The following is a 25,957-nucleotide window of genomic DNA, read 5'->3' as shown; positions in this document are numbered from 1 at the left end:
CAAGCTGACAAGAACACCACAGAAAAAGAAAATTACAGGCCATTATCAGTGATTAAAATTAATGCAAAAATCCTCAACAAAATATTATTTAACTGAATTCAACAATACAGTAAAAGGTTCATGCATGATGATCAAATGGGATTTATTCCAGGGATGCAGGGATGATGAAACAACCAATCAATCCAATCAACATGATACACCACATTAACAAAACAGGATAAAAATCATATGATAATCTCATTAGATATGGGTTTGACAAAAGTCAACATCCATGTATGACAAAAACTGTTAAAGTAGATACGGAGGGAATGCACTTAAACATAAAGAGGCCACATATGACAGACCTGTAGCTAGCATCATACTCAGTGGCAAAAACCTGAGAGCATTTCCTCTATGATCAGGAATAAGATAAGGATGCCCATTCTCACCACTTTACTGATCATAGTACTGGAAATCCTAGTCACAGCAATTAGGCAAGAAAAAGAAATAAAAGGCATCCAAATTGGAAAGAAAGAAAATGTCACTATTTGTAGATGATATGGTACTACATACAAAAAACTAAAGATTCCACAAAAGACCTGTTAGAACTAATAAAAGAATTCAGTAACTTAGCAAGATACAAAACCAACATACAGAAATTTGTGGCATTTCTATAAATTAATTAGGATTTATCAGAAAGAGAAAATAAGAAAATAATCCAATTTACAATTGCATCAAAAATAAAATACTGGGGAATAAACTTAACCAAGGAGGTGAAAGATCTATACACTCTAAGACCCTGATAAAAGAAAGAAACAAATAAATGGGAAGATATACCATGATCATGGATTGGAAGAATAATATTATTAAAATATCCATACTCCCCAAAGCAATCTACAGATTCATTGTAATCCCTATCAAAATCCCAATGGCATTTTTCCATCCAATTAGACCAAGTAATCCTAAAATTGTAGAAAACCACAAAAGATCCCAAATAGCCAAAGCAATCTTAAGAAAGGAGAAAAATGCTGGAGCATGCTCCCTGATTTCAAACTATAAGACAAAACTACAGTACTGAATACAGTACTGTATTCAAAACAGTACAATGGCGGCATAAAAACGGACACACACACACTGATGGACCAGAAATGAATCAAACCCATACATATACGGACAATTAATTTACAACAAAGGAGCCAAGAACATGCAATGGAGAATGAATGAGTCTCTTTAATAAATGGTGCTGGGAAAGCTGGATAGACACAGGCAAAAGAACGAAACTAGACCAGTATCTTTCACCATACATAGAAATTAACTCAAAATGGATTAAAAATGTGAATTTAAGACCTGAAATCACAAATTCCTAAAAGAAAACATAGATGGTTAACTCCTCAACACGGGTTTTAGCAGTATTTTTGTGGATCTGACTCCAAAAGCAAGAAAAAGAGCAATAATAAACAAATGGGATTGCATCAAACTTTAAAGAGCTTCTGCACAGTATAAGGAATCATCAAAATAAAAAGGCAACCTACCGAATGGGAGATTTTTGCAAATCATGTATCTGACAAGGGATTAATATCCAAGATATATAAAGAACTTCTACAACTCAACAACAAAAAAACCTAATTAGAAAATGGGCAGAGGATCTGAATAGACATTTTTCCAAAGACCTACAGATGGCCAACAGGAACATAAAAAGGTGCTCAGTATCACTAATCAGGGAGATATAAATCAAAACCACAATGAGGTATCATCTCACAATGGTTAGAATGGCTACTATCAAAAAGACACGAAATAACAAGGGTTAGAGAGGATGTAAAGAAAAGTGAACTGTTGGTGGTAAAGCCACTATGGAAAACAGTATGGAGATTCCTTGACAAATTAAGAACAGAATACCACATCATGCAGCTATTCTACTTCTGGGTATGTATCTTTAGAATGCAAAAACACTGATTTGAAAAGATTTGCATTCCTATGTACATTGTTATGCGTTCCTATGTACATGTAGCATTATTTACAATAGCTGAGAAACGGAAACAACTTAAATGTCCATTAATAGATGAATGAAGATACAGTACACATATGCGATGGACTACCACTTAGCCAAAAAAAAATGATATCTTGCCATTTGTGACATCAATGGACCATGAAGGTATTATGGTAAGTGAAATAAGTCAGATGGAGAAATGCAAACATTGTATGACTTCACTCAAATGTGGAATCTTAAAAAAACAAAAAACAAAAAACAAAAAACAAAAAACAGATAGACATGAACACACAAAACAAAACAAAAACAAATTTCCACATATGGAGAACAGATTGGTGGTTACCACAGAGGAAGGGATCTGGATAAAATGAGGGAAGGAGGCACTGTATGGTGATGAATGGTAAATAGACTTTTAGTGGTGATCTCTTTGTAGTGTATACTAATGTTGGATTATAATGCTGTACACTGAAACTTATATATGTTATATACCCATTTTGTTTCAATTAAAAAAAATTTCTGAGCAGATATATCATGATAACAATATTTAATTAAGGATGGTTAGTCTGGCTGCAAACAAACTATTAAAAACACCAAATTTAAGCAAAAATAATGCTTTTAAATATCTGTGAATGAAATATTTTGATTTCAGTAAAAACTCAATATACTAAGTATATGAACCTTAAAACCACTTGTCAAACTGCTACTAAAGTTGACTCATGGACTCCTTATGCTCTTTCCCAAGATTCCAAAAAAGCATTTTTAAAAAGACCTATGTCTTAGACGTGCTTTGAACTATTATAGTTGGTAAACCAGTTACCTTTTCTACTTCTAGCTTTGCAGGTGCAAAATCTTCATCAAGGGCTAAGCATTGAAGAAAGAGTTGTAAGGCATCACCTAAAAAACCAGCATCATGGAGTACTTTTCCTTTCCTGAAGTAGACCTTCAATGAAAGCACACATACACAACCTTTACTAACAGAATTATTTCTTAGAAATCTAAGAATTATTTCTTAGAAGTATCAAGGAAAATAAAAATGGTCTGCTTGGAAATGTGCATTTTGAAACTCTGAATGACTCTGAGAGTCCGAAGCATTTCAAAGGTATATTTACACACTTCCCTGGAGAAGCACTTCTGGGAAAATGACTTCAAAATCAAATTTCTAATTATATCACTTCAGTAATAAATCTAGAGATTCTGTTTTTTTTTTTTTTTTAACAGTTTTAAAGTTGTGCATACAGATTATTTCCCTTGTTAATATATATTTGCCTTGGGCATCATGGGATTCTGTATCAGTTTCCTTATTAATTTATAATTTTTACAACATCCTTACTATTGTGTCCTCAAAAGCATGGTTTTGAACGGGAAGAAATTCATATAAAATAGTAACTTCTGGCTTAAAGGACATATATGAGACATGAACTGATTTGCCTTGGCAATTTAATACAAAGGAGAATTAGTAAACTGATTACTTATAATATACTTGCCTCAAGTCTTTTTTAAAACCATATGGGCAAGGCAACCTCCATTGTTCCCATTTACTGCATTAAATCACTGCCTAATCGGATCCCCATCGTTATGCCTCAATTTACAGCCTGAAGAACCTCTTCTCTTTCCATCAATAAACTTCCTTCATCAGTTTTCAGTTTGGCTCCACCTTTACAACGTGACCAGTTTTACGTGACGAAATTCTGTATAATAAGATCTCTTATTTTATTTTATTTTTCCCTCTGTGCCTGAATTCAGGCTGTTCTTTAGTTAGGAAATAGAGGTCTCTTATAATTAAAAAAATTGTTAGATAGCCATCCACTCAAAATATTAACCCTAGATTTCTAGAGCTCCGTATACTTTAAGAGTCAATCAATCTATTCTGTTAAAACTTATAACCATAACTTAATGCATGCTGCCTACAGGTTAAACTTGAAACGTATGCAAATGTGAAACAGTAACTTTACCTCAGGCCAATTTGGCAGTTCCAAGAGAACTGCATTTAAATCTTCTATGGCTGCTTTAAACTCTTGGAGACCAGCATATGATTCCGCTCGGTAAATTTTGAGAGTCACATCGCTGGGCTCTGAAACACACATTTTATAAAGGTTTATTTTAAAAATATTATTGTATAATCTACAAAATACATACCAGATTAAGAACTGACTTAGTGATTCCAGCCAATAACCACAAAAGTACAATACAGGTGCAACCCACTTACATGGTGAGTTTTATCTAGAAGTTTCATCACATGACTATTAAGTAGATAATGTGAGCACAGGGAATGATGGTTTTTAAGTACTGGAAATATTTTCTAATATGAATAATCACCTTAAAGAAAATGAATGTTTTCTTAAAATAGGGCATTCTATACAAATTTGAAAAACAGGTCTTAGATGTTTAAAGATTTATCATCTTTCAATGATAAACCTTATGCTAGGATAAATCTTAATTTTTTATACCTTAAATTCTAAGTCCTTACTTATAAACAACCATATATGTAACTAGTTCACACTGTACAAGGACTGACCAAGACTGTCTTAGGCTCAAACTAGTAACAAAGACCAACCAAGGCTCAAACTTATGAGGGTATACAATGGCCCTGATTCTGGAGGAAATGGGGTGAGAATTTAAGAGGTCAAAATTTGAATTCCTGCCATTTGCAAAAACTGGTATTGGATCATCCCAAAACAGATTTAATTTCAAGTATTTCTGAGGAAAAAAGCTTTGTCGATAATTTCACTACTACCCTCTACATCTTTACCTGAGAAACCAAAGTAGTATTCAGAATTTTGGTTAGCTGGTTCACCTATGATACTATAATCAATTACTGTAGGTACACAGATTGTAAAACTGAAGTCTGAGCCAGAAACTAATTTTCAGTGCATCTAGACAAAATTAATCTGACTTTTCTTTTAAAGCTATTCATCTTTGAAGCCTTCAAAAATGTATGCTTACCAACTAAAGCTTTCATCATGAAAAGGGCATAAAGACCCATAATGCCTCATTAAAAAGAAAAAAAAAACCCACTAATAAAACTCCCCAAGAGCTCCTTGGTTTACTCTAGTTTTTAAAGGACTGCTTTCCTACAGGTAAGTCTCAACAATGAAATTGGCCTTTTTCAGCTGATGCTTAAGAATTGGAACTAAGTATCTCAGGAAAATATTTCATGCTTCCCAAATAAAAAAGACATGTCTAGAATATTTTGTCTTTTGTTTCTTAAAGTAATATAATTGGAAATCATTATCTCTGAACAAAAGCACATGGAAAGTGAAAGCTCAGTATGATTCATCATCAGGCAAGAATGAAGAGTCCTGGCACAAAGCTTGACCCTGTAGGTGTTCAAAAGATTTTGTTTTATCCCCATTTTATCCCTTGAAGAGCTTACAATCTAATTAGAAATGTTTATTTTATTGTGAAATGGGATCATGTAATCCTCATTTGACAAACACAACTGGAGTTCAGAAAACGGAGAGCAGCGTGCCAAAATAGTCCAAGAATGAGTAGTCAACGCAAAAGCATCTAAAACCCCGAGCCGTAAAGGACTGCTCACCCAGAGCTGGGGTGCTTCCAGTAGCCTCCTTAAGACCCCCTCCTCTGCTCCAGCACCTCAGAGAGAGGGAGTTCACTGATGCAAATCCTTGACTTTGCCAACTTTACATCCTTCAATTCTTCAATCTGACCCTGGTCTTTTCTAGTCTTACTGCTAACAGCTTTTGTTAAGGGTCCAGACCCACATCTCTATGATTTTTGCAACAGCTTGCTAACTGCTCTCACTGCCTCCATCCGGTTTTACCCTACTATATCCTCACCATCCACAAGATCAGATGGGTATTTAGTACAACAGACCAATCCCTACACACCCGGCATCTGCCCATCCCTTCAGCCTTTCTTCCTGCATGGTCAACCTCCCCCTTTGGGCTCCAGTAATACCTAAGCTCACCCTGCCCCACACGTGCCATTCTATTTCATGCCTCCTTCCTTTGCTCACAGAAGTCCCTCCTTGTCACAGCTCTGCTTCAGTGCCGCCCTGCTGCCCCATGGTCTGGGGAACGGTTTCTCATCCAGCACGACTCCGCTCAGCAGTCTCTTCTCAAGATGCTTTATCCTGAGCCTGCCTTCACTTGGCACATCGCAAGGATCAGGAGCAGCAGCCCTGAGGTCACACCGCCTGGGTTCAACTCAGGCTCCTCCACTTGCTCGGCATGACTGGGACAAACTGCCAAACACCTCTGTACTGTTTCCTCAGCTATAAAATTGAGGATTTTTTAATTTTTTTTTTTAACGTTTATTTATTTTTGAGACAGAGAGAGACAGAGCATGAACGGGGGAGGGGCAGAGAGAGAGGGAGACACAGAATCGGAAGCAGGCTCCAGGCTCCGAGCCATCAGCCCAGAGCCCTACGCGGGGCTCGAACTCACGGACCGCGAGATCGTGACCTGAGCTGAAGTCGGATGCTCAACCAACTGGGCCACCCAGGCGCCCCTAAAATTGAGGATTTTTTAAAAAAATCATTTGTGTTTAAGAAACACCACTTGGTGTATACTATTCTAGACGACTTACACCTTCAGAACAATCCTATTTGGGTCTAGCATTATCCATATTCTCATAGATAAGGAAACCAAGCACAGAACTTAAGTACCTGGCCCATGATACAAAAACTGAGAAGTGGAGGATTCAAGATTCTCTCAGGCAGTCCGGCTCCAGGGTACTCGCTTGCACTTCTATGCAGATAACAGCATTTACCTCCCAGGACTACTCCAGTGCAAGTTAACGTATGCAAAACACAACAGGCTTGGTACCTTGTAAGTTTCACTGTACGATCATGTTCCTTCACTCTATGTCCACTGCATTCATTTTAAAATCCATTTTTGAGCTCCCTCCATTATTTCCTGTCTTTGTGTTCTCAAATCCCGGCTTTGCTAAATGTTTGCTGAACAAGGGGAAATTCATTAAAATCTGTCCCCTTATGCTCCTTAATTCATGCTCCCATTTTCTCTTAGACCTAGTAATATCGTGAGTCATCAGGCAAATTAAAAAAATGAAATAAAATTCTGCTACACATCTGAGGAAATCAGGTCTTTAGCAATCTGAGGAATTTCATGGGCTGAGGAACTTTCTCCGGAGTTCCAATTCCTCATCTTTGTTCTAATCCTTAGGGGTAAATGGTCAGTAACGGGTCTATGGGTCGTTTCCTTAGTTCATCTTCAAGAAACTTTGTTTCAGATTATAAAAGTTATAAAATGTTTACTTATAAAAATTTGAAAAATATACAATATTAAGAAATAAAAACCTTTCTCCCCATCATAAAGAAATAACTAGTATTGGCATAAAACATACATTTCTCCTCTGTGTGTAGATTATATTTGTAATTTTATAGTTTTATGAAATCTACCATATATACAGTTTATAACCTGCTTTTTTGCCAATGTCATTAAATTCACATGATTTTTAATGGTCGCAAAGTATTCTACCATGCTCACAATTTAAAAATGTCCAACTCAGCATTTACTTCCAATGTTTGCTAATATAAAAAGTACTATCATGAACATCTATCTGTATGCCTTTACATTATCTGCTTATTTCCTTAGTCACGGTCTACAAAGATGAATGGCAAAGTTTTCAATACATTCTGCTAACCCTCCTTTTATAAAAACTAATTTTATATTCCCACAAGCTATGTATTTTTGTTTCCTAGAAAAATACAAAAAAATTTATTTTAATGTGCTTAAACTTTAATAAGTTTGACCTTTACAATATATGTTTATTGATTACTTAGATTGTGTATGCATAAGAATAAACATTCCATGTTCATAATCTTTTACTTGTTCTTCGGAGTGTTTTTTTCTTGGATTTCTGTATTGAGCTATTTCAACAATTTCAGCAGCTAACCAAAATGCCAAATTTCTTTGCTTCGATTACTTTTTCAAGTTCAGTATGGTAGGACTTTGTTATCATAAACTAAAAGCTGCCAATTGACAAGTTATTAGGGAGTGATTAATAAAGTCCAGGAATAGTAACTGGCATACTTAAGATCATAACCACTGGATTCAGAACATCTGGTTGAGATCCACTTTGGACAGTCTATCTTACTCTTTAAACCTCAGTCTCCTTGAGGACCTAGAGAATGCTGGTGACACATCTTCTGACTGTCGTGAAGACTACGTAAGACCACGCATGTTGACAACACAATGCCTGCCACACAAATGCTCAATAAACGTTAGTATTACAAAACATTTCTAAATAAGTTGGATAGCAGTGAGATTTGCTCTTGATACAAGGCATTAGGAAAAGTACTTGCTTTTATCCAAATAGATCTTTGCCAGTGAGCAACATCTTTAGGGATCAGTAGTGCAGACTGAACAAAAGGAGAAGAGGGGCACCTGGGTGGCTCGGTCAGTTAAGCGCCAGACCCTTGATCTTGGCTCAGGTCATGATCTCTGGGTCTGGGAGTTCGGCCCGCATCTGGCTCTGCACTGGCAGCATGGAACCTGCTTGGGATTCTGTCTCTCTCTCTGCCCCAAACCCTAATGTATGTACGTGGCATGCGCACACACACGCTCTCAAAATAAATAAGTTAAAAAAAAAGAGGGACGCCTGGGTAGCCCACTCGGTTAAGAGTCCGACTTCAGCTCAGGTCATGATCTCACGGTTGGTGAGTTCCAGCCCCGTGTCGGGCTCTGTGCTGACAGCTCAGAGCCTGGGGCCTGTTTCATATTCTGTGAGACCCTCTCTCTCTGCCCCTCCCCGACTCGTGCTCTCTCCCTCTCAAAAATAAACATTAAAAAATGAGAGAGAGAGAGGAAGGTGAAGAAAAAAAAAAAAAGAGAGGGAGGAGAAGAAAAAAAAAGACTGATCCTATTCTACCAAAGTGGGGGAAATCTGAACAGAAGTTTCCGTATTGCATTTTAGAGTCTAAGTCATTCATCTTGTACAGTAAAACACAGTACAATTTTGAAAAATATCTCTACAATGTGAGTGGTAGAATACTATATAAATTCATTTAAAATTTCACATGAATATATCTAAGCCTCTTAGAAATATTCCACTAAACAGAAAAACAATTCTGAATATACCAAAGGTTAATGTACAAATAACTAGAAATCTAAGACAATGGAGTTTTGATAAATTTTTCATTGTCTGATGAATCAAAAAAGATAAAAAATGGCATTATTTAAAACAGAAAATATCATATTTACATAACCCCTTTTCCCATCTTCTGTATCAATAAGAGTATGCCATTTAACTGATCCTTGTAGTGATGCTGAGGCACTGCAAAAATCCTCAAACTGAAGTTAAAGTAACATCCTTAAAGAAAGGATGAATCAAAGATCTACCACGTTATAGGCTCTGTTTGTTAGAGGTCAATTGAGCAATATAAACCCCTGTTGTAGTGATTTTCAATAAATACCAATTTGCTGCAATTTTAAAGGAAACACACAGAAAAATACACATTCTGTAAGGACAGATATTTTATTCTGTTCACTTCTATATTTCCAGCACCTAAAACAATGCCGTTTATGTACTAAGTACTCAGTAAGTATCTACTGAAAAGACAGTATGGATACTTGAGATTTGATTTATATGCTAATTTTTTTTGAAAGAGGGAGAGGGACAGAGGGAGAGAGAATCTTAAGCAGGCTCCACACTAAGTGCGGAGCCCAAGGGTGTCCGACCCAGGGCTGGATCCCAGGGCCCCGGGATCATGTCCTGAGCTGAAATCAAGAGTTAGATGTTCAACCAACTGACCCACCCAGGGGCCCCTATATGCTAATTTTTTATATCAATTTTAGTCTTAGAAGCAATATCCACTGCTTCTACCTTTCAGTTCCAACTTGGTTATTTACTTGCCTCAAGAAGTCACTGAAAAGTCTTGGAGCTCCCATCTTCAGTCTGTGAATTAGCAATGCGAAAGCTGCCCTCCTAAATCACATGAGCCTTCCTAAGGATCAGTTAAGATAATGGAAATGAAAATATTTTGTCAACTAGGAAACATCACATAAACGTCCAAGTGTTTACAGTTTCAAGTGTCTTACAGAGTAACTTAGGACACGCAGAAGTTTACTGATAAAATAAATTGAAACTTCTTCACATTAACCTAGTTAAGATATTAAACACCTTCATATCTTCTTTAAATGTATTCAGTAGATACCTATAATCTATTCTTTTTATAACTAAAGCCTTGCAGTATCTGTATTTTATCGATGTGTGCTAAAAATGTTACTAATTCACATATACAGGCTAGAATCAAGATTCAACCCTCACTCGGGTAATATTATTAATGTGGTAGACAGAAAAGAACAGGACTTGACATTACAAAGTTTAGATTTTAATTTTAGCCAAATTGCCTTCTGGCTGTAGCACAACTTTCATATTTTAAAAACATTTTTGTTACTATTTACTAGGCATTTATTCTCCCAACAGCCCTAGGTAGCTGTTACTACTGGTATCTATCTTTCAGATACCATTCTCACTTTTTCAGATAAGGAAACCAAAACAGACAGGTTAGACAACAGGCCCAAGGTCAGAGAGTAAGTGGAAGGTTGCCCTGGGGTTCAAACGGAGGCAGTCAGCTAGCTTTAACCACTAGGCCACACTGCACCTCCACTTCTAGATGCCTCAGTTTCCTTCTGAGGATTCTTTGTGAAGACCAAATGATATAAAAAAATTTTTTAAATGCTTAACAGGTAAGAACTACATAATTAATTTTAAAGACAAAAATTTACAAGTATTTTAAATACACTATTCTCCCCCTTATGACCTTTATTTTTTTCTTTTAATCAGTTCAAACTGTTACTTATACGGTTCTTTGGGTGAGAGGGGTGTACACAGGGAAGAGGCAAGCCAGTGTACAAATTTATTAAAAATAAAAGGAAAATAGCATAGCAAAGTGAGATCACTTCAATAGGCTCTTATGTATAAAGATTCAATGTAGAAAAGACTTTTACATAATATTCCTGAATACTAAAGAGACAGAAAGTTATGAAACATCTGAGAGTTAATACCAAAAGATCAATAGATTAAATGTTATCTAAATATATTTCAATTCAACAGAAACTTATGTAATCTCAATGGGAAACTTCTGATTTTGGCAAAGGTTTTCAAGCTTGCCTTTCTTGTCAACAGGGATAAATTTGGACGGGTGTGGGCTAACTGTAGACTAGATTATCTTTTTCTAGTTAATAGTATTTAGTTCTTTCATCATAAGAATTCTATGAAGAAATTATAGTGGTCTTTCTTCTCATCAGCAATAATGAAAAGTATCTATCATTAGTAACCACAGAACTGTACAATTATATAAACACATTTCAAATGCCTATCTAGCGAACTAGCTGACTCTGAAAAGCTAAAGCCTAATAATACAGATATATAACTCTACTAAACATTTTTATTTACCCCATATATTGTTAAACACTTGGTATCTATAGTTGACCAACTACAATTTGTTAGCTCTAAGGTTTCTTTTTTTTTCCTTCCCACTTTGCACTAAAAATTTAAGGGATGAAAAAAATTTTTCTTCATTAGTAACATTCAGACACACTTTTCCATATGGAATTCATGACTTTTGAAAGACCTCAGAGAATAAGGGAAAAGAAGCTAATGAGGTGAAAGTCAAGAGACTTGAGTTCTAGTTCTGCCACAGTAAGACTTAAGTAGCTAAATAGGCAAAATCCCCGTGGGCAGTCCATGCAAATTGGAAAAAGGAGAGAAAAGGTCTTTTTTTTTTTTTTCTGTTAAAAAAAAGGTCTTCAACCCAAGGCCCAGAGTCTTCCTTAATTAAAAGATTACTGGTTAGAGAATATTAAGCCAGACCTTAATTAGTAAATGTGCTCACTGTTCTATAGATTAGGATACGAATTTTTATGAAGTGTCTAATTTAACAGGTCAAATTAGTAATTAATACTGCATAGTGCTGTCCATAAGTTTCATCCTTTGTTTTATACGAGTGACAGGAAGGAAGGAAGGAAAGAAAAAGAGAAAGAAAGAGAAAGAAAGAAAGAAAGAAAGAAAGAAAGAAAGAAAGAAAGAAAGAAAAAAGGAAAGAAAGAAAGAGAAACTTCCCTGGAAATTTATATCAAACACTTTCACTGGGTGAGCTATAAGGGCAGAATGGGCCCTGGTGCAACATTTAGGAGAAATGGAGAATATGATGTTGCCTCTAAAACCAGCTAGCTGTGTGACTTTGGACAAGTCATTTCACTGCCCTAGCTTCTGCTTCATTGTTGAAATGAGGCCCATGGCCTAGATGGTTTGTGCTTCCTTACTCATGCTCCATTTACCCAGAGAGGCAGAGCTGTCTGTATTAGAATTCTGTATTCCAAATACTGTTGTTCTCTTTCCTTCTATCATTCTATTCCATTTTATAACTGCCTACACTTCCCATAAAGATACTGAAAGACTATGAACATGTGCCAAGTTTATGCTTTGAACTCCAAAGGTATTAAATAACTCAATGTATTGTCACTAGTTCAAAATGACTAAGCACTTAGGATAAAAGACCTGCAAAAAGATCGTTTTGGTGACACAGTTTATAAATTTACCTAATACCGGTTTATATTTTAGACGTCTGTTTTCTCGGGGATAATTCCCTCAAGCATTATTCCATGCCAATAAAGACACTACTCTTGCAATATACTTACTTAACACAAGGTTTAACAGTGACACTATTGACATTTTGGGCCTGACAACTGTGAGGGAGGCTGTCCTGTGCGCTGTAGGATGTTAGCATCCCTAGCCTCTACCCACCACATGTACCAGCACTACACCCACAAGGGGTGTCTCCAGTTATCACCAGATATTGCTCTAGATAATGTCCCCCGGGGCGGGGGGGCTGCTAAAATACCTCCGGTAGAGAACCACCGATTGACTTAAAGTAGTCTTCATTTCACCTAGGTAAGTCCGGCAGGGTCCCCTTTGGCAGCCTGAAACCACCTTAAGAGTGCTAACCTAGGTTAAGAAGCCAATGCTGCTTCTTGGAGGCAAAGAAACAAACAAAAGACCTAAAAGGCTTTTCCCCACAGCTTGATCAAGAGTGGAAAAGCAAACAAAAGCGTGTCAAAGAACTCGATGAGACTACCTCTTTTTCTTTACCGAGAACTAGGAGTGCTCGGAAAGTAAGCACGCGTGTGTTTATGAAATAAGTATTATTTGAAATAGGCAGGTAAACCATCAAGAGCAACCAAGGTTGCAGACGTTTCAGGTAAGACCTAACACCCCCGGGCAGCTCCGACACCCGCCCCAAGCCCAGTGGCCGGCGGGGCCTCCCGGAGCTGGGTGCGGGCGCCGAGCTCCCGCCACGCCCACCGGACGTCACCCGTTACACAACCCCCCCCCCCCCACCCAGCTTATGCAATTCTGCCCTCCCGCGGCTTCAATTGCCCCAATGACTTTCGTGCGAGACGACGGTAAACGTTGCACGCCTATCCTCCGGTGGGGAGATCCTCTCCCCGCCCCGGCTGTCGTTTGCCGGCGGCGGGCCCGGCCCGGCCGGCCAATTACCGGAAAGAGCGCGGCAGGAAGCGAGCGGCCGCTCGGGCTCGCCCAACTTCCACCCCATCCCGCGCTCCGGCGGCCTCCACCGGGCCACCCGCTCCGCTCGGGACGCTCGCTTCAGACCGCAGGGCCGCGGCCAAGGGAACCCCGAGCCTGCGCGCCCCTCCCCGCGCCGCGTCACAGTCGGTTCCAAAGGCGATCCCCATTGTGACCGAAGCACCCCGGGGCGCCGCCCCCTCCCACACCCTCGAGGACCCCGAAACCCCACGCACGGGAGTCAGGCAGCCTCGGGGAGGCAGAGACGCCGGGCAGCCAGCCCGTCGGGGAAAGGAGGGTGGGGTCGCCCGGGCCCACGCCGCATCCCCGCTCGGTCACCTGCTCGAAGCGCCTCGCAGGCGGCGGCCAGGGCCTCCCGGTAGCGCCCCTGGTGCAGCAGCTCCCCGAGCCGGCCGGCCGCGCGGGCTCGCTCCCGCTGGCCCGGGAACCACTTCTCGGCCAGGTGGTTGAGGACGACGCTGGTTCTGAAGCCCGAGGCGGCGATGGCGGCGGCCAGAGGCGGCGGCCGCGGGGTGGTGCCCTCAGCATCTGTGGCGGCGGCGGGCGGCAGCCGGTCCCGGCAGAGGCGGCAGCGGGCGCGGAGCTCTCTCCGCAGGCAGCGACGGCAGTAGCTGTGGCCGCAGGGCACGGTCACCGGCTCGCTCAGGAAGCCCCGGCAGCCCAGGCAGCTGAGCAGCCCGCCTGCGCCCGGGTCCGCGCTCGCTCCGAGGGTCGCGCTCCAGCCCAGCCCGTGGCGAAGCCGGTAGTTGAGCACCAGGCAGTCCACCAAGGTGCCGAGGCACTCGGGCCTGACCGGGGCCCCGCGGCGCAGCGCCGCCGCGTACGCCTCCAGCGCTCCCTTCAGGTGGCCGCCCAGCGCCAGCAGCTCGCCGCGGCGGAGCAGCAGCTCCCAGCGCTCCGACTCCGCCGCCGCGCGCTCCAGCCGGTCGCCGCTGCCGCCGCCCACTTCCCAGAACCGGCCCCGGCTCCGCGGCGTGGGGGCCATCTCCCGGCTCCCTCCGGGGGAGCTCCTCGCCACGACCGGAGAAGACATGGCCCGCGGAGGGCTGCTCCTCCGCCGCCGCCCGCCGCCACGGTCGCGGAGCCTCCGGGGCGCGCGGCTCCGCACGCGGCCCGCGAGCTGGGGGGCGTGGCGCGCGGACACAGCGGGGCGGCGCGCGCCCGGGAAGCCCCGGGGGCGGGGCCTGGCGGGCGCGGGGCGGGGCGGGGCTTCGCTAAAGCGCCCGGGACTCCCCCGCACGGCCGGCGCCCCGGTCCCGGAGGAGCCTCGCGCCTGGCCCCGCCCCCTACGAAGCCCCTCCTGGGGAGGAACGCGAGGTCAGATGATCCCCCAGCGGGGATCTAATTGGCTTCTCCCGAAACTGGGGCCTGGCTTGTAATTGAACAAAGCCTCTTGGAACCCAGGCCTCCGCCCCTGTCGCCAATCCGCGGGACAACTACCCTCACCTGCCAAGGCTTTTCTTCTGATGCTTGCTTGGTGGGCGGTTTTTCTGCCAGGCGTCTGGCCTCCCGGGACTAAAGCCCAGATCACCAACATTCTCTTGACACACCGGGCTTCCTGAGTGGCGACTCGCTCCCTTTTCCTGGCCGGCGGGAGCCTCCCCGAGTAGTAGTCAGGTGCACGTCTGCATTTTTTTATGCCCAAGTTACAGATGGACATGTAGAGGCAGAGGGCCTAGGAATGCGCAAAGTCAGTCTGATGACTTTGTGACTCCTCAAGTCTAGACTAGGTCAACTTTAGAAACAAAATAACCCCACCCATGTTCCTGAGCCGACTCCCTCCAGAGGGCAAGACAGTTTTCTATGGTGGCAAGTTACTGCTGCTTTTCCGCTTTAAAACCCACCCCCACCTCGAGGAAGAAAGCCCACAGGTTCCCAAGGTATCAGACGTACTCTTTACATCGCATTCGGGGCTCCACAGCTGGCTAAGTCCTATGTTTGGCATTTTTAAAGAGAAAACACCAGGATGAATAGTTTTCATATGGCGGTCACAATACCACTACAACCCAAGTATTGCCAACAGAAGAAAAAAGACAATCTGGGTTTTGCATAATGGATTATATTTCCTTTAAACTTGATGTCAGCGAGTGTAAAGCTCTCAGCTGAAAATACAGATTTAATTATAGGCTACTAGAGTGTTAATGCTGGAAGTGACTTAGAACTTTTAGTCCTTTTTCAAATGGTTAGAAACAATGGCCCAGAGAGGGAAGGTTACTTGTCTCTAATCACACAGCTAATAATATACAGAGGCCCTGCTCTCTTCTCTCATTTCACTGTTGGGTTACTATGTTAGATCTTAGAAATATATTACATGAGATTTTCAAAATAAAGGAAGTTGGTAAATGGAATGTTAACCTGAGCATGCTATGCCTGAAATTGGCTAACGTTTAATTAACATCCTTCTTTATATGGAACAGGCAGTTGGGCTCAAAACTGCTTTGAGTTACATATGTTTTTACTACACAATGAGCAAATCCTGTAACTTCAGAAAAGATGTAGATCTATTGCCCTAAAAGGAACAAGGAAAAAGCTAGCTGAGGAAAAATTGAGGCTTCTGTTCCAACAGGACACAGAAGCAAACAGGTTCATGTACCATCCACATGGCACCTGAAACAAATTGTGGCCAAGATACAGGAGCAACTCCTCATCATTTGAGGTGGGGAATATTGGGATTAATTCATAAGCATAACCTTGAATTTAATGCTAACCTCCCTACCATGGTACTACCCCCCCTTCGATAAGCAGAAGAATGACTTCACACGGATGCTCACATACTCATTTAAGACTTGAAACCCTAAGTGGTTAAATAAATATCCATATGTAGGTGGATATTGAGTTTTTGTGATACATTCCGGTCCTTAACAACAGCTTGCAAAATGTACAATAGTAAATACTTCATACATAAGTTCATGATTATACACAAAGTATAACAAATTCATAAATATGCTTATATTTCTTATCACATACAGTTCAAATCTGGTTTTATTAGGGAATTTCCCCCAAAAGTAAAATGTATGGTTCAGAAAATAGTGTGAAGTATCATTTGTCCTTTGGAGCTTCTCTCCCTAATAAATGTGACAGATAACCACATCTGATTCTGGTGTGAAATGAAGTGGTACAATTACAATAATGTGAGAGGGGAAAAAAAATGGGACTGTGGGAGGAATCTTGCCATGATCTCCTTGGCATTTGTGAATGGTTATAATTCATGTTTGCTGGTTTATACATTTACATAACTGGTTCTCATTTATGTAACTTATTTATGTAAGAGGCTGTACTGCCTCTGTGGCCTTTGTGTGCTGCACAATTTCCCTCTGAAACAGGAAGTCTGGGGCAAGACAATCACCGGCTCGAGACAGGTCCTTCTTCCATCATTCCGTGCCACCACAAGAGGATATGCACTTTGATGTGACTGCTTTTTAGATTAAGAGGAGAGGAAAATTAGTACCTTTCTTCATTCACGTTCTAAAATTCGGACTTTGGTCTCTGGCTCACCCGGCAGGCTGCAGTTGGAGAAGAGGGAGCCGGTGAAATACCCCCCGGGGGCCAGGAGGAGAACACTAAGGGTGAAGCTCTCCTCTCTCTTCCTCCGAGCATTACTTGCTTCTGTCTCAGCTAACCAAGTAGTAAAATCATGAGATTTGTATTTCATTTCAGTTTTTTAGTGTTGTCTTCTAAAATAGATCAGTTATGTAAGAGAGTAAGAAGAAAAGCATATCTGTTTCCTAATTTGGAAAATGCTTATCACCATCATTCCGTTCATATCCCTGCCCTCCCCCCGCCACACCAGAAGGAGACTTTTCCTGATATAGTTAGGTAAACTCCTATTTAAGAATAACGTAACATAGTGCTTTTCCTGGACACGAGTCAGCTGAAGATGTGTATTTGAGCCTTTTTTTTTTTTTTTTTTTTTGCCGTGGGTGAATTTACCATTTGTTTCTTCACATTCTTACCATTAAAAAAGACTGAATTTGAGCTTTAAAGAGCCAAGCAAAATGATGTCCTCTTCCTGATTTATTTCATCTGGTTACATCCTAGTCAATGCATTGGAAACCGTAAACTCTAAAGTCCAATATAATCAGTATACACCTAATAGCATATCTGTACATAATGCACAGAAGAAAAGGTCTTCAGAGATCACCTCTCCTACCCCTTATTTTTATGTGGATGAGAACACGGAGATCTGAGAAGCTCCTGGTTTAATGGAAGTCATAATGGAGAGGCAATGCAGAGACCTGGTGCTGACCGTATTTGTCCCTCTGTGTCTGGGAGGAAGTCGTCTGGCTGCCCCGAGAGAGCCTCATTTGCCATCTGTAAAATGAGGGAATGGAACGATCTCTTGGGTGCCTCTACTTCTGGAGCTGAGCCCCAGGGGTTTGTTTGAACACAATGAGAGGAGGCAGAGAGGCTTCCAAGCTCAGGAACACAGCAACGTGACACCTGATGAAAATGTAATAGCAGAGGGAAGGCTGAGAATAGAAAAGGAGGGTATCAGGAAGCACACTTTGTTGATACACACCCAGCCCCGTCCAGGGGAGGGGGAACCAGTCTCTGGGACATGAACACTTTTTGTCACAGGACAGGGATCCCCCCACCACACGCACTTCCTCGCCCCTACTGTAATTCCGTGAGAGGCTGGAGGAAAGTCTGGGGAGGGGGGTGGTTATATAACTTGGGCATTTGTGGGGAAGTTTATATAAGATGCTAAAAATACAGTATATGATTGCTATAATGGTGTTCTAAGTGAAAAGCCCTAATGAGGACAACCTGAGTAGGTTAAATAGAGGTGATGCTAAGTAGATGCCGAAACCCAATCGTCTGCAATGACTACTGTCTAACCAAGTGCAGTTTACTACTGATTATTAAAATATTCTGCTATCCTCATGGGGAACACTGTCAGTGTGCCAAAGGGGCACCACCCTTACCATGGGCACCATTCTTAATTCTTCTTTCCAATACTCAAAAGAATCTAGAAATACTAAGTATGTAACCCATATTCCATTTCATGGTAGTCAAATTGATAAAATGAATGTATTTCCCAGTATCAAGCTGTTAAAAAAGAAATAGATGCAGGAATAAATGCCATGTATTATTCAACAAGTTCTAAGAATTAACCACATATGAATTCCTCTGGTACTTTCTCTCCTCCTCCCTTGTCCGCACCCTGCCCCCACGCACTTAGCACTTACCATCATCTGACATGTTATATTTATATAGAGATCTATATTATTTGTCTCTATCCTGGAGAATGTAAACTCCTCAAGAGCTAGGATTTTCTGCCCATCCTGTTCACTGATGTGTCTCTAACACCAGGGCACTGAAAAGACCCTAGCTAGTCACTGTTGAATGAGTCACCGACAAATTATGATACCACCTAATATTCTTCATTCTTGTTAGTGATGGACACACATTTACCATTAAGACAGTAGGACAATTTATTTTCTTCATTTCTCCTCTCCTTCTCTCATACCTCCCACCTGGTCTGCCAGAAAAGTTTTTGGGTTCTGCCTGCAGATTGTATTGACAATCTGACCCCTCCTCACTGCTCACTCTGCCCCCTAACCTTTTGCTCCCTCCCATCCCCCCTCCACACTCCCCGCAGTCACCCTGGCCCAGGCTATCAACATTTCTCCTCCTAAAATAACCAGTTTGGGTATTTTTTAAAAAGTGTTTGTTTGTTTGTTTGTTTGTTTAAGAGGGAGAGAGCAGAGCTAGCAAGCAGGGGAGATGAAAAAAGGAAAAAGAGAGAATCCCAAGCAGACTCTATGCTGTCAGCACAGAGCCCAACGCAGGGCTCAACCCCACAAACCGTGAGATCATGACCTGAGCCAAAATCAAGAATGGGCCACTTAACCGACTCAGTCACCCAGGTGCCCTGAGTTGTGGTATTCTTTAGAATAAGAGAAATAGTTTTGCAAATGGAAACAGATAAAAAGAAAATTATGTTCAGCAACTATATATACGTATACACAAATCAAGAAATCAAAGAAATATATAGTCGAACAACACAAATTTGAACTGTGCACATCCATTTCCACGTGGATTTTTTTCCCAATAAATACAATACAGTACTCTGAGTGTGTTTTTTCTTATGGTTTTCTTCATACTATTTTCTCTCGCTTACTTTATTGTAATAATATAGTATATAATACATATAACATACAGTGTATATGTTAAGCAAATGTTTATGTTAATGGTAAGGCTTCTGGTCAACAGTAGGCCCTCAGTAATTACGTTTTGGGGGAGTCAAAAGTTACACGTGGGTTTTGGACGGCATGGGGGGCGGGTGTCAGTGCCTCTGTCCCCTGCATTGTTCAGGAGGCAACTGTGTACCCATCTAACATAGCAAATGAAGCTTTAATAATTTGAAAAGCACTAATAATCTGGATTGAATCTAGCATTATTACTACTGTTATTTAGAAATGCTTGCTAAAGTGGGAATAGCAGAAAGCCTTTGAAGATTTGAGAAGGCACGGTGGGAAGCCTGTATGGGCCAAAAGATCCTGGAGCCACCCTCAGCTCTGCTCTTTCTTTCATATTTCCCATACACTAGGCTCACAAATCCTTTGCTTCTACCTTCAGAATGTAGCCAGAAGTGCAACGCACTTTTCCCTGGCTCATTTTCAGCTCCTGTGTGACTGTTTCAGAATCTGAGTTATTAAATTGCAAAAATTCAAGATTGTAATTCGTAAAAGAATGGCTGATGTGTATAAAGGGAAATGCTGGAGGAAGTTATCTGGGCGGGGTGGGCATTTAAGCTGGTGAAGGAGATCCGCCAGATTAGGTAGGAAAATACATGTGACTAGATTAGGCCAGATGATCTGTGTCCCAATTTGGTCCACACGTTCTCCAAAGAAGGAGAGATAAGGACCTCAGATGACGGAAGAGTTCACAACCAGGAGATGAAAATGTACAGATGAGAGAATGAGAGCAAGGACGTAATGGTGGAATGAGCAACAGGTTGGAGGGTTCGGGTTAAGAGAAAACCAGAGGAAGAGGAAGATATGGAATGCTCAGGTGGATGTGCATTACAAACCATCTTTATTCAGGGTGAAGTGCATGCTTTAGGCCAGGCTGGCTTGGGGCCTCGGACAATGGGGAAGGATCTCTTTCTATCCCCTTTCCAATTCTGAAATAGCTAGATGAAGTCACATTCTTTCAAACCTAAGTGAAATAAATTGAGTCTATGACAACATAGACTCTTGTCATCCAGCATGGAAAACTGTCGCAAAAATAAAGGGTTTTGAACAAATTTAAGAATGATGGATACATTAAAATACTACTGAGGGAAGTCAGACTCAAGTGGAGCTTTAGGTTAGCAAGAAAGACAGTGATGCTTTCCCATGATGCACACTTTGGTGCTTTTGTCAATAAGAGAATACTGGGCTGGAGGGTCCAAGGACCTAATCCGGTAAGTTGGTTCCTACATTCTTTTTCTTTTTTTTTTTTTTTTTAACATTTATTTATTATTGAGAGACAGAGAGACAGAGCATGAACAGGGGAGGGGCAGAGAGAGAGAGGAAGACACAGAATCCAAAACACGCTCCAGGCTCTGAGCTGTCAGCACAGAGCCCCTATGTGGGGTTCGAACTCATGAACCATGAGATCCTGACCTGAGCCGAAGTCAGAGTCTTCACCGACTGAGCCACCCAGGTGCCCCTGGTTCCTGCATTCTTATGTGTTGTTCTAATAAGTCCCATCAACTCCCTTAGGAAACCAAATCACAAACACATAACAGCTTCAAATAAAATGCCTCGCAATCAAAAATGTCTTGACTTGAGCTGTTAGCAGATTGTAAAATACAGGAATATGTTCATATTTATCAGCACATGTATTGGTTGATGTTAATTTCTTCTCATTCCTAACTGACTAGCTCAAATGAACTCTGAGAATTCTTGCCACTAATTTAATCTGATTCTGACCCCGATCTCTACAAAATTCAGAACGTGAGATCTCTGACTCTGACTCATTTGTTAGGTGACAACACTTCTGATCCAGCGTGGAGGGAACCAAAGCTTCCCGAAAAGGCATTTATTACCAGGGTAACTTTGCTACAAGTGCCTTTGGCTTTAGAGGATTTATTTGTCCAGGTATCACTTTATCATTCTCCCTATTACATCAACTCAGGCCTAAAAGAATTAGGCCTAACCCATAGAAAGTGCTTCTCCAGATTTAGATCAAACCTTTCTGACCAGAAGAGGCATTTTGAGTAATAGAACAGCTCCATTTTTGTTTCTCCTAAATTTGATGTAGCCAAGTTACTCGGCTCCAAATGTAACTAGACAGCTCAATGCAGCTAGCAAGAGCTGCTTTTACTAAGCTCCCATCTACAGTTGACCCTTGAATAACACAGGTTTGGACTGTGAAGTTCCACGTACAGGAAGCTTCTTTTCCACAGATTCAGTACGGTATTGTAAACGTATTTTCTCTTCCTGACAATTTTCTTCATAACATTTTCTTTTCTGGGGCGCCTGGGTGGCTCAGTCAGTTAAGTATTGACTTCAGCTCAAGTCATGATCCCAAGGTTTGTGGGTTCGAGCCTGGCATCCGGCTCCAGGCTGTCAGCTCAGAGCCTGGAGCCTGCCTCGGATTCTGTCTCCCTCTTTCTTTGCCCCTCCCCTGCTCATGTTCTGTCTCTCGCTCTCAAAAAACAAAAGCAAAAACAAAAAACAAACTTAAATAACATTTTTTCTCTACTTTATTGTAAGAACACAGTATATAATACAGATAACATACAAAATGTGTGTTAACAGAATGTTTGCATTATCAGTAGGCTCTCAGTAGTTAAGCGTTGAGGGAGTCAAAAGTTATACTCGGATTTTTCACCAGGCAGGGGTCAGCACTTCTCCCTGACATATAAGAGTCATATAAGTGACATATAAGAGTCACTTATATGTACAAGAAAAGTCTGCGAGTGCGGGGACGGTGCGAATTGAAGGGCACTGTATTGTACACGGTGATAAACACAGTGATGCCAAAACCCATCTCATCCAGAGGCTAAGCCGCCCGGATTCTGTGTACCTACGGGGAAAGTTCTTCCAACTCTGTGTGCGATGAGCGGTTGTAATGCCTAGTTTCTGAAGTCCCTTCCAGCTCAGGGAGGCTGTAATTGCTGAACAAATACATCTCCTGCCCTTTGATAATTTTCCAGTGGAAAACCACGCCGTTTGGGCCCACATGTGAAATCTTTAATTTTCTACTTAGAACCTCCCCCGCCACTAAGGTTTCCCAGTTCCTGGGGCGACGGTGTCTACGCATGTGCAATGTGCTTCCTCCTGGGCGGGTCTGAGTTTGGGGGGTGGAGTCCCTACCCTGAGCGGCCCACAGTTGCAGGTGGAGGACCGAGGGCGAGGGCGGTGTGACGGTGTTAGGTCACAATGGGCAGACGTGACAGTGGTAGGTCACAATGGGCAGGAGCAGGTTAAAGGTGGGTTGGTTGAATGGGAGGTTCAGGAAGCAGGCATTTGGTTTCAGCTTCAAAGCAGAAGTGGAGGTGACCTGGGGGGCCAGCTGGGGGAGGCCCCTCTTGAGCATGCCCTACATCTCCTGCTCTGGGAGAGCATGTCAGGCTTGTCCCCAGCAGGCTGCAAAGCGCCCCCACAGCTTCCTGGCTGCTCCCCTCGAGGTGTTCTGGAGCAAAACGGAATCTGTGCAGACCAGACCCGGCCACCTGTCATCGAGGCCTGGGGAGCACGGGTGGGCTGCTTGCGAGGGTGGTGAGGGGGGTGTGGAGGAGCCACGGAGCGCTGTCTTGATAAAAGATAGCCAGGAGGCGCGAATCTGTGCTCCGATATGACAAAGCAGAGTGTTCAGTGAGGATTTTTATCACCACCACGGGGACCCTGCGGTGACAACCACACAAGGGAGAATGTGCTTCATTCAAGTAGCCACCGATCTTTGAGAGAGACTTTATCCAGATCAGCAGAAGAGAAGGGATCGATGTATACACGGTGTGTTAGTGGTGACCTTGAGCCTCATATCCACCAGCCCAGCAACACCTGATACTATCTGCTGGCCCCAGCAGCTGCGAGCTATGAGAAGCAGGCCAGATGTGGAGACACCCAGGGAAGAGGTCACAGACCTACACAGACCTTTGAGCTAACCAGGCAGCTTCCCTCCACGTTTGGAGTCAGTCATGACAAACAACAGCCCCCCTGGAGCTTGCCATTGTGGCTACGTTTTGAACTTTTAGCTGTGTCCCCTTCAGGTGAAAGTGATCTTTTCTTCTTTTTTTCCCCTTAGGAAAACTTTGTTTATCCCCTCAAGACCACCAGTGGAGGCTTACAGCTGTACCCAGGCCATGCCAGTGGAGGTCACAGTGGACATACCTGTGTTTGAGGCAGAGCCCAGTGCTTATGGAGCCACGTGGACAAGAGGGTCACCATCAGGTCCACATCAGGAGCCTCCCCCATCATCCCTGAGGTGTATGGGGCTACCTCCTTTCATTATTCGGAGGGGGAAGGAATCCGACATGCCTCCTGCACATACCATGTTCATGAAAGCACACTGTCTTTCCTAATCAGAGCGTCTGCAGTGCCTGACAAAGGGGCAGCAGTGGTCATGACAGGCACCATGGTCGATGCTGTAGACAGGGGGGCATCTGAGCACAGGCTGGGCACATTCATACAGCAGGAATGGCTTTCATGGATCCAGCAGGAAGTGGAACCTGCACGGCCAATGCAAGTGCTTCTGATGTGGCCTCAGAGGTCTTCACGTAGAGCAAGTGCTTGATCCCCGTGCATAATTGCAGCCTGTGACCAAGAGCCGCAGGTCCCTCACCTGCGGGCAGCACACGCGTGGTTACTACAGGGCAGAGACGACCAGCAAGCCTGTGGCAGAAGTTAAAGGCTTCGCAATGAATGGGACAGAAGCCAGGGAGTCCCCCAGCCCAGGGCTGAAGCCTGGAGGGAGAGAAAGGAAATGGACAGAATTCCACCAGAAGTCAGCCTCAGCACCATAGGGGAGGACAAGACAACCCTAGTATCAGCCTCTTCTGCTCTTTAGCTCCCTAACAGTAGGAGTGAAGAAAAGGAAAAAGCCCCAACAGCTCGGGAGGTTCCTCCCCCATGAAAACACCAGTCTCAGCCCTACCACAAAGGTGTCCAGGTCATCCCCCAAACTGGGGGGAGCTGAACCACCAACTACTTCGGGGTCTTCACGCAGAAATGGTTCTTGGTGAACTTCAAAGCCTGCCTTACTGGAGAGAGTAGAGAGGTGGACACCAAATCCAACATGGCAGAGGAGACAGCACGGCGGCCGCTGCCATCTCAGTGTGGCAGGGGCTGGGGACCCCTGCAACCGTATCTGAGACCAAGAACACAAAAAGCAGGAGTGCCCAAGGCCAGATTGCAAAGCCCAGGTGAGAAGCAGGACCTTTTCATCCCCAATTCTGCCTCTCTTTATCCTCGCTTTTCACAAAACTGGAATTAATGCGTCTAACACATTTCCTCATTTCGACACATTTGGAGGAGATAAGAGACTGGCCCACAGGAAAAAGTGAGAGCTGAAAGTCTGACAACAGAAGTGGCCTAAACCGCACAAGACACGGGCGTAAGACCTACAGATACTCATCATTCTGGGGCCGTTTGTCTAGGGGCAAAGAATACCTCAAAAGGCTTTGAGGTCAACAGTACCTAGTGTCCTGTACAATATTTGAATTTTCAAAGCGGGAGTCAAATTAGATGTGGCACACACTACTTGAGAAAACAGGAAATGTATAGTGTTATTAAAAAATTATCTGTATCCAAATGATAAAAGACAAATGAGTTAGAGCATGGAGACCTAGGTGTCTCCAGTTTAGCTTGCCTTAGATTTAAGTAAATAACTTAAAACAGTGAATAAGACACATTCTAAGAATTTCTGTTTTTAAGAAAAATGTTTATTTTTTGAGAGAGAGCATGCACAAGCCGAGGAGGGGCAGAGAGAGGGACAGAGAGAAAATCCCAAGCAGGCTCCACACTCCGTGCAGAGTCCGACACGGGGCTTGGTCCCACAACCGCGAGATCACGAGCTGAGCCACAATTAAGAGTCAGACGCTTAACCGACTGAGTCACCCAGGCGCCCCCTGAGAATTTCTAATCCTAAGAATTAGAAAAACACCACCACCATAAAGCACACTTCAAAGGCACATCTGTTTTCATCATGAAATTCATGTATATGTGTGTTGGTGAGAAGAGTCTGGTAGGTGATGAAAGAATCTGAAAATACTTATATTCACACTGAGACTGAAACAGTGATTCCGTGGGCCTATGCTGGTCAGAAGAGGAATCTCTTACCTCCTTTCTTACTGTTTGGACTGCTGTAACAAAAATATCATAAACTGACTGGCTTATAAATATACATTATTTTTCACAGTTCTGGAGGCTCAGAAATCCAAGATCACTGGCACCAGCAGATTCAGTGTCTGTTGAGAGTCCCCTTCCTCATTTATGGCTGTCTTCACATTGGAACCTCCCA

General features: G+C 42.7%; 1 protein-coding gene across 1 annotated transcript in view; it reads right to left on the bottom strand.

The window, feature by feature from the left end:
- Positions 1–14,642, bottom strand: part of LONRF1 (LON peptidase N-terminal domain and ring finger 1) — a 37,700-nt gene extending 23,058 nt beyond the window's left edge. The window contains exons 1-3 of the mRNA XM_019466785.2: positions 13,820–14,642; positions 3,919–4,037; positions 2,784–2,906 (exon numbers count right to left, since the gene is read on the bottom strand). Coding sequence (XP_019322330.1) covers positions 2,784–2,906; positions 3,919–4,037; positions 13,820–14,534 — 957 coding nt within the window. The 5' untranslated portion in view covers positions 14,535–14,642. The remainder of the gene's footprint in view (positions 1–2,783; positions 2,907–3,918; positions 4,038–13,819) is intronic.
- Between the last annotated feature and the right edge of the window lie 11,315 nt (positions 14,643–25,957).

Source organism: Panthera pardus, unplaced genomic scaffold, assembly GCF_024362965.1.
Source record: "Panthera pardus isolate Hobbes unplaced genomic scaffold, ASM2436296v1 HiC_scaffold_13, whole genome shotgun sequence".
NCBI classification, from domain to species: Eukaryota; Metazoa; Chordata; class Mammalia; order Carnivora; family Felidae; genus Panthera; species Panthera pardus.
Note: the sequence above shows the minus strand (reverse complement) of the source record. Positions and strands in the feature narration are given on the sequence as shown.